At 40.6% G+C, this 14,968-nt stretch overlaps 1 protein-coding gene across 6 annotated transcripts in view; it reads left to right on the forward strand.

Annotated features, from left to right (window-relative positions):
• Nucleotides 1–14,968, forward strand: part of LOC106603113 (kelch-like protein 13) — a 108,293-nt gene that overhangs the window by 58,368 nt on the left and 34,957 nt on the right. For 3 of the 6 annotated variants that reach the window (XM_014196352.2, XM_014196353.2, XM_014196351.2), the window contains 2 exons: nt 8,059–8,200; nt 13,791–13,923. In XM_014196352.2, coding sequence (XP_014051827.1) covers nt 8,059–8,200; nt 13,791–13,923 — 275 coding nt within the window. Of the gene's footprint in view, nt 1–4,617; nt 4,752–7,861; nt 7,908–8,058; nt 8,201–13,790; nt 13,924–14,968 lie in introns of those variants that run through there. The other 3 variants (XM_014196357.2, XM_014196356.2, XM_014196350.2) reach the window with 3 other exon arrangements.

The raw sequence follows: 14,968 nt of genomic DNA on the forward strand, positions 1-14,968 counted from the left end.
CCTGGGGGGAGACAATTAGCTATCTTTTGTTGGTGTTTGTGGTGGTAGTGGAGTTGTGTGTTTCTTTGCTGCAGTTCTATAAAGGGATTGTCTCTATTTTGATATTCTAAGGCCCTATTCCCACTAAGAGATATGAAGGAGAGTCTGAGGAGCGGGGTGGCGAAAGAGATTTCTAGTTTTAAATTCACATTACATCCTTGCCTTACCTGTCGTTGTCGCTGGCAACGCGACATTCTTGGTCAGCAGCTCTAAATGACCGTAAAAATCACAGTAGCCACTAGCCAGCAAGCACAAACTATTCAACAATGACAGTTTCTTCTGAAACATATTACACTAAGCTATTGAATAATGCAACCAAACCATATTACACTCTTGAATAAAGCAATAATTCACAAGCATGTGCAGACACTTGAAGGGTTTATTTTCTCACCTGTAGGCTACACTCATTACATTTTAGCTTCAAGACAAAAGCGCAGAGTTGCTAAAAGCACGTCGTCATCAAGTAACATTAGCCTATCAAAAATGAACGACTGACCCTCTCATACAAATATAAAATTACAGTAGGTCTACCTTAGAACATTGCAACAAAACAGGCTTAATTTCTTTATCAATATCATGCAAATCATTACATGTGGTAAGTTTCACGTTTTAATGTCACGTGCACAAGTACAGTGAAATGCCTTTCTTGCAAGCGCTAAACCCAACGCTGCAGTAGTCAATATAGTAAAAATAACACCAGGTGGAACAAAAACACATTAAAAATAAGAACACAAGGAAGTTATTAAGCTATATACACAGGGTCAGTTCCAGTAGCATGTTTACAATGTGCAGGGCTACTGGAGTGATAGAGGTAGATATGTATAGGGGTAAGGTGACTAGGCATCAGGATATATGATACAGAGTAGCAGCAGCGTATATCGTGAATGAGTGTGTGTAGAGTCGGTATAAAACTGTGTGCATGTTCTGCGTGTGTGAGCAAATGAATGTGTGTTGGAGTGCGTGACTGTGTAGGGTCCTGTGAGTGTGCATAGAGACTAGTGCTGAGCGATCAGTGCTTTTTGAGGTTGTTTTGGTTCGGCTCAAAAATAATCGCAGTTTTTGGTTTCGATTATCTTAAAACACTAAAGGGACTATGCATTATGTGGGTTGAATGCTGTAACAACACACAATAAAACAATTAATACAAGTCCCATGATGGTCGTGGCTGTCCATTACTGCTTATCACTTATTAACCATCATTTATTCACTTAACTGTAATACAGTATTTCAGTTGTGTATGTTACCTTTGTTTTATTTGATTACTTTATGATTTAATTCCAAGTCATCTCATCTTTATAGAGCTGCTGCCTATGCTCTCTGGCAAAATCCCTATTTTGTAGTTATTCAAAGTAAATGAGGCATATTTTTGACTGCTGAATACCAACTATTAATTACTTAGATAATGTATTTTCAGCTAGAGATAGCTCGCGAAGCAACAGCGGCTCTCTCTATCACAGGACGATCGCGCATTCTTCTCTCTTCCGTAGCAGGCGTAAAAGAAACAAAGACCGGTCAAGTAGATGCGCAAAGGATTATGGTCATTGTAGTTAATTACCACGTAATGGAAACAACTCCCCACCTATGTCGCACAGTTCAAGCTGGGTCTGATTTATCTCTAGAGAAAATGGGATGTGCGCATTGAGCTCACTCCCTCCCCAAAAAACCAAATGGAATTCAAATAATTGAATGAAGTTGGTCGATTAGATAAAATCAAAACAAAGGGAAAGAAAAGCAGCACCAGGATACAGTTGACCAGACTGAAGCACAGACTAACATGGGCTTCCATATCAAACAGCTCGTTGCAGTGAATTCACTTATAACAGTTGCGACTGAAAACGTGGGTATAACTGAATTCACTGCAACGAGCTGTTTGATATGGAAGCTCATACCCGCCATAAAACATATAAAGTGCCTCATGATTTGTCAACGTGCACTATTAGTCTGTGCTTCAGTCTAGTCAACTGTAGCCTACTGATAACAACCACAGCTGCAGGTAGTCTAGAGAAGCCTATGCGTTCTGGGCCTAGCCTAAAATAGGCAATTATTTTTGGTTTCTATTCAAACTTCTTGGTGGCCTTTTTTAAACAGACATATATTTTTATGATGTATTTTTTTTATTACGCTAAATAGATTTCAGTGGGGGCACGGAGATCGACCTTAGGGGTTAATCCAAAATGATTGACTGGAAGTATTCAATCGACAACATTCTGATAACTGTGTGAGTATATACAATGCAACCCTGCACGTAGCAAGCTCAGCCCTGTTGGTTTCACTGTCCAATCGAAATGGTCTCTTTGTCTGTGTAAAGGGGCAGCAAGTAGCCTAGTGGTTAGAGCGTTGAGCCAGTGACCGAAAGGTTGCTAGATTGAATCCCAGAGCTGACAAGGCATCACACATTGTTGTTCTGCCCCTGAACAAGGCAGTTAACCCACTGTTCCTAGACCGTCATTGTAAATAAGAATGTGTTCTTAACTGACTTACCTAGTTAAAAATAAAATGGTTTTTAATGTTTTCTTCTTCAGTAGGGCCAGGAGTTAAAAAACATATGACCTGATTAGACAAAGAATCTGGTCCCATCATAGCCCATATAAAAAAAAATTACAGTGATTTATTACTATGTCATACGCTACAACTAGGGTCCGGAGTTGGTTAGGTTAGCCTACTACCAGACCAGGAAAACTCTGGTGCCCCCTGGAAAACAATTACCCACCCACCACTCTGAGACCTTTGGTGCCACCTCTGAAGTCACCACACAATGTTACAAGTGAAAAGACATCTATTTGTATGATCTGCATTTGACATGTTTTTAGTTTTTGTTTGTGGAGATGGGCTTCCATAGTTGTATGTGGCTCAGTGCAGCTGGCAGCTACTGCGACATTTTCAGAATGTAACAGCCTGTTACTGCAATTTCAGGTATAAACTCAATAAAAGGAGTCTCAAATATTAGGAAAATGTCTAAACATTTAAGTTGTTTTAAAAACATTGCTCTGCTATTAGCATTTATACTGTAGGAGTGTTGGCTCAACGAGACTATTCTGTTTACACTGCCCTGCCTCAAGGGGGGCGACTGTTGTCCGAGTGTCGACACGTAGCAAGTACTCATGTTTACATTTCAGTAATATGTGTAGCCGACGGTATTTTTACGAGAAGTGTAGTAAGTGTGAAGAGGCTCTTAATTCTAATGATTGTCTCACCAACAGGAAGTGTAGAAATGGCCTACCAAACATTCAGTTTGATGAATGAGCGTCTGTCAATTTGTTTTATTTCCTCATTGTAGATGGAGATTCCCATTAAGTAGTTATAGTTTGACAACTTTCTGTTTCCCTGCCATTGTTCCTGTAGGTTTAGTTTTAATCCAATACTATCCCACTTCTAAAAAATTAATCCCTCAAACAGATTCGTGAATGAGAGGAAATAGACACTGTTCACTAACAGCCATTTGATTAAAAGTCTGCTGCTCTTAAAGGCCCAGTGCAGTCAAAAATTGGATGTCCTGTGTTTATATATATATAGTCTTTCCACACTGAGGTTTTGGATATTTCCAATTTTAGCCAGTGTGCAGATTTCCATCTTTCTAAGCACACTGAGGTTGGAATAATACTGTGAAAATTATGATAATGCCCTTGTAGTGTAAGAGCTGTTTGAAAAGACTGCCCGAAATTTCAGCCTGTTTTGGTAAGATAGAGCGTGAAGGACAACCCAGCCAGCCTAACACGGATGACGCTGGACCAATTGTGTGCTGCCTCATGGGTCTCCTGGTCGCGGCCGGCTGCGTCACAGCCAGTGATCAAACCCAGATCTGTAGTGATGCCTCTGGCACTGCGATGCAGTGCCTTAGACCGCTACACTACTCGGGAGGCTTGGGATAGAGGTTTTACCTGCCTGGTGACAAATTAGTTAATAGGCCAATAAGAAAGAGTTCCAAACCACTTTGCCAATAACAGCTAGTTTTCAGTTTCCCTCTCCCCACTCAGACCATGCTCAGACAGTCCTAGCAGAATTCTCACTTGAGAAATTGCTCTTGCTAATAAGCTATTTTTATTTATTTTTGAACATTTTAATTGAAAACTATCACGTTAAGGTACTTAATTGTTACCCAGAAATGATTAACTATTGAGATAAAAACATTCTGCATTGGGCTTTTAAGATGCAAGTTTTCATTATCGTCATCATCCAATTTATAAAAGCAATTAAGACGCATCGCACGCCTACCCCCATCCAATTTAACCAATTTAATTAATTATTCCCTGATGTATTACTAAGAAATGGTTCACGGTCTCCATTCCATAAAGCATATGATTCTTGGCATGTTCAAGCATCTTGTTAATAAAAAAGAAAACTGCCATCCACCACCCACACGCACAGTAGAAGATTTGATATAGGCCTAACTGACTTTTGTGTATTTATTTGTGTGAAAAATGTGTGTAGCCTAGTCAGTGTATATTTGTAGTCGCATACGGACGTGTTTGTAGCATAGTGTGTCTGTGTGTGTGTTTTGGTGTTTTCACTACAAATCTGCTGTTGATGGATGAAACTTCCGATGACGTCTGTGTTTGTTTCGTGCTGTTGGTTGGAGTCCGAGTTATGTATTTTATGACTGGGTTGCTCTATCATCTGTTCTCTTTGTTTCGTTCCGGCAGCCACCAACACTCCTTTGTGGTTTGGACAACCCACTCTCTCCTCGCTCCCTCTCCGACTTACCACCTGACAGGGTAAATGTACCAGTACGCTGTGTGTCAGTGTGATTGCTCCTGATCCTGTAGCCATGAATACTCCTCCACATCTAGTTGTGGTGGTGTTGACCCTGAACAACCGCTATCTAGAGCCCACTAGGCCATCCATCAGCCAATCAGTGGCCGCCACTGCTGTCAAAACTACTGTAGACTTTCATAGCCCACATTAAAAAAAGTAAACATTGGCTGTTGATCACATCACTTTTTTCACGTGTGTGTATATATATATATATATATATATATATATATATATATTTATTTTTTTTACACTACTGTTCAAAAGTTTGGGGTCACTTAGAAATGTCCTTGTTTTTGAAAGAGAATCACATTTTCTGACCATTAAAATAACATCAAATTGATCAGAAATACAGTGTAGACAGTTAATGCTGTAAATGACTATTGTAGCTGGAAACCACAGATTTATTTTTTTATGGAATATCTATGTAGGCATACAGAGGCCCATTATCAGCAACCATCACTCCTGTGTTCCAATGTCACGTTGTGTTAGCTAATTCAAGTTTATAATTTTAAAAGGCTAATTGATCATTAGAAAACCCTTTTGCAATTGTTAGCACAGCTGAAAACTGTTCTGATTTAAAGAAGCAATAAAACTGGCCTTCTTTAGACTAGTTGAGTATCTGGAGCGTCAGCATTTGTGGGTTCGGTTAGAGGCTCGAAATGGCCAGAAAGAAAGACCTTTCTTCTGAAACTCATCAGTCTATTCTTGTTCTGAGAAATGAAGGCTATTCCATGCGAGAAATTGCCAAGAAACTGAAGATCTCGTACAACGCTGTGTACTACTCCCTTCACAGAACAGCGCAAACTGACTCTAACCAGAATAGAAAGAGGAGCGGGAGGCCCCGGTGCACAACTGAGCATGAGGACAAGTACATTAGTGTCTAATTTGAGAAACAGACGCCTCACAAGTCCTCAACTGGCAGCTTCACAAAATAGTACCCGCAAACACCAGTCTCAACGTCAACAGTGAAGAGGCAACTCCGGGATGCTGGCCTTCTAGGCAGAGTTCCTCTGTCCAGTGTATGTGTTCTTTTGCCCGTCTTAATCTTTTCCTTTTATTGGCAGTGTGAGAGATGGCTTTTTCTTTGCAACTCTGCCTTAACTCTGAAGTTAATATGACCCTCATGGTCAGTTAGCGGCCGTACCCTAATAACCAGTGGAAAACACTGGTCTCCAGTAATTGTAGGCCTAATTAAAGTTGCTGTAGTTAATGAGATGTTGCGTTGGTGTTGCATAGAGCAATAGTTCCCAATCTGTGGGACGGGCCCACTTGTAGGTCATGGCAGGTGTCCAGGTGTGTCGCGGGATGACTTTTTCGTATGCATAAAAATATATATTAAAGTTTTCAAGTTGTCTGAATACTTTCTGAATGCACTGTGTGCGTGTGCGTCCGTGCTTAGGGTCTTTGTCCTGTTGGAAGGTGAACCTTCACCCCATTCTGAGGTCCTGAGCACTCTGGAGCAGATTTTCATCAAGGATCTTTCTGTACTCTGCTCCGTTCAGCTTTCCCTCGATCCTGACTAGTCTCCCAGTCCCTACCGCTGAAAAACATCCCAACAGCATGATGCTGCCACCACCATGATTCACCATAGAGATCGTGCCAGATTTTCTCCAGACGTGACACTTGGCATTCAGGCCAAAGAGTTCAATCTTGGTTTCATCAGACCAGAGAATCTTGTTTTTTATAGTCTGAGAGTCTTTTAGGTGCAAACTCTTTTTGGCAAACTGTAAGCGGGACATCATGTGCCTTTTACTGAGGAGTGGCTTCCGTCTGGCCACTCTACCATAAAAGCCTGATTGGTGCGGAGATGGTTGTCCTTCTGGAAGGTTCTCCCATCTCCACAGAGGAACGCTGGAGCTCTGTCAGAGTGACCATCGGGTTATTGGTCACCTCCTTGACTAAGGCCGTTCTTTCCCGATTGCTCAATTTGGCCAAGCTGGTTGAGTGAATGCCAAGAGTGTGCAAAGCTGTCATCAAGGCAAAGGGTGGCTACTTTGAAGAATATAAAATATATTTTGATTTGTTTAACTTTTTTTTTTTTTTTTTACTTCAAGATTCTGTGTTATTTCATAGTTTTGATGTCTTTACTATTATTCTACAATGTAAAAATAAAGAAAAACCCTTGCATATGTAGGCGTGTCCAAACTTTTGACTGGTAGTGTGTGTGTGTGTGTGTGTGTGTGTGTGTGTGTGTGTGTGTGTGTAATACACACACACACATTTTCGGGAGGGGAAAAAAATGATTTCAGTGTAAACTTAAAACTAAAACCAAATCTAAAGTATGTAGAAATGATAATGGACCTATATATAGGCTGTCATTGTTAATAAGAATTTGTTCTTAACTGGCTTGCCTAGTTAAATAAATACTTTAAAAAAATAGATATATATTTTTATAATAGCTTAGCTATAGCTCTTTGAGAACTTACAATCAACAACAAAAAAGCTAGACAATGAGGCCCCTATTGATTTTATAATATTTAAGCATAAAAACACAGTATTAGCCACTGCAAAATGTATAGAATTGTAGAAAGATGTGCTTTAAAACTACAAAACCTTCTCTCTGGTGCCATGATGATATTGTTTACTTATTCTTTGGTCTGTGTATGTTTTTTTTCACCGCTCAAACTTTATTGTGGGTCGCGACTCAAGACACCTCAATTGGTAGGTCCCAAATTAAAAAGAGTTTGGGAACCCCTGGCATAGAGCACCAGTGTAATGTGGCAGAGGAGGAGGTGAGAACACTGCTATGATTGGCCTGAGTCGTGTCATTCTCTCACAGTCCCAATGAGAGCATGATGAGGTCTGCTGCAGGGAGGGGCCCGGCTGGGGATGTTTACTCTTAGTTCGTGGTTACATTTGCCTTGTAGTGTGACTGCCTGTCCTTACATCCCTGTATATAAGCACAATTTTCAGGTGTGTGTGAGCGTACTTGTGTATTGTTTGGTGTTAATGTAGACATTTTAATTCATGTTCTATGTGCCTGATTAGGAGAATGCAAATGTCTTAGCTAAGCTCTCCCCTTGTTGTGCTGTGTATTTATTGACCTTTTTCCTAAAACCCCTTTCCTCAGCCGCTGTGCATGAATCATCAGGAAAATCTCAAGATTCTCTCATCATGTAGGCTAGTGAATCTGCATACAAAACACACTCAATGAGTTGATTTTAATGTATATCCGTGCTTGTACTGCATGATTGTAATTAAACGTCCGTTTTCCCCTCTCCCTCTTTTCCTCTTTCTCTTTTCCCCTCCCTCTGCCTCCCCCTAAAGATCCCTGGTGGAGGACGACGACCCTCACATGAAAGTGTCGCTGGGGTGTGGTGACATGGGCATCTCTGCCCACCTACAGGCTTCAAAAACCGGAAACACTCGCTTCTTTACGAGCAACACGCACAGCTCAGTGGTCCTTCAGGTGAGTAGTAGTGGAGAGAGACTGAGAGATGGTGCTGCTGGGAAGGATGGACAGATTGATGAACCTCTTAAAAGCCATAATGAAATATGCCAGGGTAATTTTAATATGCCTTCAGAGGTCCTGTGATTGATTGAAATGATAGCTATACAGGCAGGTCCATAAATATTGTCAGCCTTTATAAAAATGAGCAAAAAAGCCTGAATAAAGTAATTAAAATACTGAGTTGTAAATTATAGATATATTATTATGTTATACTATTACAATTGCTCAGTGAAAGATTTTATTAACAAGTAAGAAAACAAAATCTCAAAGAGAGGGGTCAGAATTATTGGCACCTTTTTTCTAAAATGTTTTATGAGATTGGGAGGGATCTTAGACCATTCCTCAATACAAAATCTTTCTTGGTCCTTGATATCATTTGTCTCCTCTTATGGACTGCACTCTTCAATTCAAACTACAGGTTTTCAATGGTGTTCAAGTCCGAAGACTGAGATGGCCATTGCAAAATGTTTATTTTTAATGCTTGGGGCAATTGTCTTGCTGGAAGATCCACTTGCGGCCAAGTGTCAGCCTCCTGGCAGAGGCAACCAGGTTTTTGGCTAAAATGTCCTGGTACTGGGTAAAGTTAATGACTAGGGATTTGTCCAAATTTTATGGGAAGAATGTCTTAATGTTTAAATCCGTTTTACATTAAAACAATAAAAAAAATCATACAATTCCACCTGAATTTGTATTTATTATGGATCCCCATTACTCTTCCTGGGGTCCAGCTAAATTAAAGCAGTTGATACAATTTTAAAAACATTACAATACATTCACAGATTTCACAACACACTGTGAGCCCTCAGGCCCCTACTCCAGTACTAAATCCATGTGTATGTATAGTGCGTATGTTATTGTGTGTGTGTCTGTGCCAATGTTTGTGTTGCTTCACAGTCCCCGCTGTTCCATAAGGTGTTTTTTAATCTGTTTTTTTTTAATCTAATTTTACTGCTGGCATGAGTTACTTGATGTGGAATAGAGTTCCATGTAGTCATGGCTCTATGTAGTACTGTGTGCCTCCCATAGTCTGTTCTGGACTTGGGGACTGTGAAGAGACCTCTTGTGGCATGTCTTGTGGGGTATGCATGGGTGTCCGAGCTGTGTGCCAGTAGTTGAGACAGACAGCTCGGTGCGTTCAACATGTCAATACCGCTCATAAATAAAAGTAGTGACGAAGTCAATCTCTCCTCCACTTTCAGCGAGGAGAAATCGCTGAAGTCCTTTTTTGTGGCACCTGACCACACTACTGAACAGGTGTGACACAACTATTGCCTGTAGGACCTGCCTTGTTGATAGTGTTAAGAAGGCAGAGAATCGCTTTATTATAGACAAACTTCTCCCCATCTTAGCTACTACTGCATCAATATGTTTTGACCATGACAGTTTACAATCTAGTGTTACTCCAAGCAGTTTAGTCATCTCAACTTGCTCAATTTCCAAATGATTTATTACAAGATTTAGTTGAGGTTTAGGGTTTAGTGAGTGTTTTGTTCCAAATACAATGCTTTTAGTTTTAGAAATATTTAGGGCTAACTTATTCCTTGCCACCCACTCTGAAACTAACTGCAGCTCTTTGTTAAGTGTTGCAGTCATTTCAGTTGCTGTAGTAGCTGACGTGTATAGTGTTGAGTCATCCGCATACATAGAAACTCTGGCTTTACTCAAAGTCATTAGTAAAAAAGCAAAGGCCCTAAACAGCTACCCTGGGGAATTCCTGATTCTAACTGGATTATATTTGAGAGGCTTCCATTAAAGAACACCCTCTGTGTTCTGTTAGACACGTAACTCTTTATTCACATTATAGCAGTGGGTGTAAAGCCATAACATCAATTTCTCTCAGCCAATCATCAGTCATTTGTGTAAGTGCTGTGCTTTTTGAGTGTCCTTCCCTATAAGCATGCTGAAATTCTGTTGTCAATTTGTTTACTGTGAAATAGCATTTTATCTCGTCAAACACAGTTTTTTCCGTGACGTTTGGTAAGGGTTGGTAACAGGCTGATTGGTCGGCTATTTGAGCCAGTAAAGGGTGCTTTACTATTCTTTGGTAGCGGAATGACTTTAGCTTCCCTCCAGGCCTGAGGGCACACGCTCTTTTGTAGGCTTAAATTGAAAATGTGGCAAATAGGAGTGGCAATATTGTCTGCTATTATCCTCAGTAATTTTCCATCCAGATTGTCAGACCCCGGTGGCTTGTCATTGTTGATAGACATACATTTTTTCACCTCTTCCACGCTGACTTTACGGAATTCAAAAGTACAATTCTTGTCTTTCATAATTTGGTCCGATATACTTGGATGTCTAGTGTCAGCGTTGTTGCTGACACTAGACAAGATAACCAGGAGGCTGACACTTGGCCGCAAGTGGATCTTCCAGCAAGACAATAACCCCAAGCGCACATCAAAATCCACCAAGAAATGGTTAATTGACAACAACAAAAAATAATGCATCTCTGTGTCCAGACTTTGAACCCCATTGAAACTCGTGGTTTGAAGAGGGCATTCTCCTCGCAATGGAAGGGTGCTAGAGTAATGAAGATAGAGGTCAAAATTATTGGCACCCCTATCTTTTTTCGATTTTTCTAAAATTACTTGTTAAACAAAATTGCTTTCTCTGAGCAATTGTATTAGTATAAAATAATTTGCATATAATATAGCTCAGTAGTTGCATTTATTTTATGCAGTCGTTTTTGCTCATCTGATAATTATGGACCTGAATATGTCTGTAGGGCGTCGGAAACTTTGCCAGACAAAGATACTAAGGGCCTGTACCCAACTCAAAAAAATATCTAGACATTTCTGAACACACAAAAAAATTACACAAATTACCCTGCTTTTGTTTCAATCAGGTTTTTTGTTCAAAATTCAATTTTAAAACACATAAAAGTTGTTCCTGTGCAGATCTTCAACGATGTGCAGCAACAATCATGCGCATCTGTCTCAAACAATCTCGACTAGGCTATTGTGTGCAACTCGTTTCTCCTTCTCACTTGCAATCTTCAAACACTGCACACATTTCTTCCTTTGCTCTACCTAATATTTTGGAATTCTTACAACTAATGTCTAAGTTGTTATAAGCACATCAGGCTTTAGCCTTCACTATCCCATTTAAAAACCAACCAATGTTATAAAAATAAAGGTTTCTCCCACTCTAATCACTGGCACATCTAAAGTCAGGATGCGATGCGCGTGGAGGGCAAAGCACGTAAACAGTGAAATGAATCATGGTCGTGTGTGCAAGCTGTCTAAGAGATAAGACTTGTCTTTCAAACCTATCTGCTGCATTTGTTGAGGAAAATGATCAGTGAATTATTCAATTGATTCACTGCGGAGGAAGATAATTATGTTCTAAGAACATTGAAAACTGTTATGTTCTCGACAAAGAGTTGTCAAACGGATATCTTTCATGAAGTTGAATGAAAATATTGGAAATGACTGTTGTTCCCTCTAGTTGAAATGGCCTACTTTTTTCATCGCAAGCATAGAACAAGATGCCTTCGGCATATAAGAGGATAAAAAGAAAATGTGATGACAATTGAAATGGAGATGAAATCCCTTATTATTTATGTAGGCTAGTTAGCTGTGATTTTGAAGGGGATGACAGAGCGATGGTAGTGACTCCTTCAGTGCAGACAGACAGTGGCTCAGCATGTTGGGCTCCAGCTGTTTGATGAAGCATCAGCACCAGTGAGTCAGGCACCGTGCCCTGCCTGGCCCATGCCAGTCTCTGTCCACACGTGAAGGTCGTCACAGAGATGGGGGCTGCCAGGCAGGAGCTGGCAGAAAGCTACAGGACTCATCAATGTGCGACCTGTTCACACTGTGTGTACTCCACTACCTGTTAGTATGATTGTGTGGACGTGTTGTTAGGCAGAGTGCTTCTAAGGTCCTGATTCACCAGTGTAATAGCCTTTTAACTGGTGAATAGTTTTTATACCTGCTGTTGAAGAGTGTGTTGAATTTTTTTTTTAGGAACACAGCACTGGGTGGGTGTATAGGTGTGATTCAGCACATTGCTCAAGTCAGAAAATAGGATTGGCACAATCTCTGTCGTCGCTGCAAGGTTTCTCTATCGATTGACAACATTGACAGCTGTCGGCTTGCTACCAACTGTCCGTGGCTGAACATTTTCAGAGTTTAATAACAACTATCACTGAGATAAATTCAAAGTTATGATTTTAGGAACACAGCACTGGGTGGGTGTATAGGTGTGATTCAGCACATTGCTCAAGTCAGAAAATAGGATTGGCACAATCTCTGTCGTCGCTGCAAGGTTTCTCTATCGATTGACAACATTGACAGCTGTCGGCTTGCTACCAACTGTCCGTGGCTGAACATTTTCAGAGTTTAATAACAACTATCACTGAGATAAATTCAAAGTTATGATTTGAAAGCTTGTTGGATCATTAGAAAAAGGCACATATTGCTATCCCTTGTTAGCGGTCATCTATTATAGCCCATCTATTTTCTGTTGTTCTCTGGACATATTGTAACTACGCCTGGATAGGATTCTAGAAATGATTTTGCCAAGAGAAGACTCTACTTTCAGTGCTACATCTGCTAACATGCTCATCAGGCGGTTGCTGCATGGGAGCAAAACATCATTCAAATGTGTGGGAAACACCGACTGTTGACCATTTTAAGTGAATGCTAATTAAGCAGTGAGGGTCGTCAATGCACATAAAGTGATGCCATTGTTGGACTCCACTGTGTTCTTTATAGGGACCTCAGTCTGTGACTGAACACTGGGCTTAAAAACACAAGTAGAAAATGTAATAGCATTGCTACATATTGCTTTTAAGGCTGGTGAGCATTATAGTTTTGCGGGAAATTAATTTAAGATGTATGTATTTGGCTGATTTTACCCAAAATTATTCTACCAATAATTTTTATTAAACCAGAATATGAACTTACAAACATATTGTAACATTCTCTGTATAAAGATAGACACAAAAAAAAAAACATTTTGGGGTATACATTTTTATTCTTTGTATAAAGATAGACAAATAATTACTTTTTGGTATACATTTTTGACCTCTCAGTGTACCAGTCTGGGCAGGCCTTATACCAATCTGGTTCAGGACAGACATGGTCTCTCCACACAGTACACAGAGCGCTCTCTTTAAAACATTTATTTTGTTATTTTATATTTGTATATTTTTTTCATTTTTTTACCCCTTTTTCTCCCCAATTTCGTGGGAATCCAATTGGAAGTTTACAGTCTTGTCCCATCGCTGCAACTCCCCTATGGACTCGGGAGAAGTGAAGGTCGAGAGCCATGCGTCCTCTGAAACACGACCCTGCCAAGCCGCACTGCTTCCGGAAGCCAGCTGCATCAATGTGTTGGAGGAAACACCATCCAGCTGGCGACCGAAGTCAGCTTGCAGTCGCCCGGCCCGCCACAAGGAATCGCTAGAGCGTGATGGGACAAGGAAGTCCCGTCTGGCCAAACCCTCCCCTATGTGCCTTAGACTGCTGCGCCACTCGGGAGGCCTCACAGAGCAGCTCTCTAACAGGCTGGCCTCTCCTCTTTCTCTCTCTCCCCCTCCCAGGGATTTGACCAGCTGAGGATAGAGGGATTACTGTGTGATGTCACGCTGGTGGCGGGGGACGGAGACGAAGCTTTCCCAGTGCATCGCGCCATGATGGCCTCCTCCAGCGACTACTTCAAAGCCATGTTCACAGGTAAGTCGTTATGCCTCCATCTCTCTCACCACCTCTCACTGACCCACAGCTGCATGCATGGGATGAGATGTCCGCATACTGTGTTTAATGTTGATTAACAGACTGAGTAATCAGAGGATTAGCCTGCTTGTCACGCATCCATCAATCAATCTCTACTCTGTGGCTCTGCAGCTGATAGCATTGTGTTGTCTGGTTGTCTTCTCCCAAAGTGCTCCTTATCTTGAAGCACAGCGTGAATCCTCCAGGATTTGAGATGCTGCTTTTTACTTTCCCTGTCATCTCTACATTCTGATAAGCTACCATAACTTGAATTAGACATGGTCATTTTCCCAAGGGGTTAAGGTTTTGATTTGCCTTGTGCTTTTAAAAAAAAAAAGTAATAAGTTTTGTTTTTCATAAGACATCACAACTATTGCATTCATCACTGAGGTGAACATGCTTTTTTTATTCCCAGAATGCATTTCTGTATTTCATCTTGTTGTTGCTTAGTAACTGCCTGACGCAAATAGAAACGACTTGGATAGATGCAGTGAGGGTAAATATCCTTCAACAGTTTCATATGTCCTCTTCTTAACAATCTAAAATAGGACAGACTCAATGCCTGTAAGTGGTTATTAAACAAATATTCCACTAGCATGTAGCCTATCTGGGAGGTTCAGATGTGTTGTTGAGATTAAATGGATGGGTCGTTCCACGAAAAGAGTGCCTTTTGCGACCCTTTTATATTTTAAGAGAAATTCTGCACGAATATTGAATTTTAATAAAAGCCTGTTATATTAAATGAAGTGCCCTTTAATATAGACGACATAGAGAATTCAATAAATCAGCATTTTGACATGTCCCTCCATCAACCCTGTGTCACTTCTAGGAAGATTCAACAGCTAAGTGAAAAGCTGGTTCTACTCTTTTGGAACATTTTGTAGTGCTTTGTGGTGGAAAACTGAGCGGGTCAAAAGCATAACACGTAAACCCTGTTACCCATGGATAAAGAAATGTTTTAGCAGTACATTTTTTGGGGTGAAGCTTGGGTTCAATTGCCATTCCC

The sequence above is a fragment of the Salmo salar genome, chromosome ssa04, assembly GCF_905237065.1.
Source record: "Salmo salar chromosome ssa04, Ssal_v3.1, whole genome shotgun sequence".
NCBI classification, from domain to species: domain Eukaryota; kingdom Metazoa; phylum Chordata; class Actinopteri; order Salmoniformes; family Salmonidae; genus Salmo; species Salmo salar.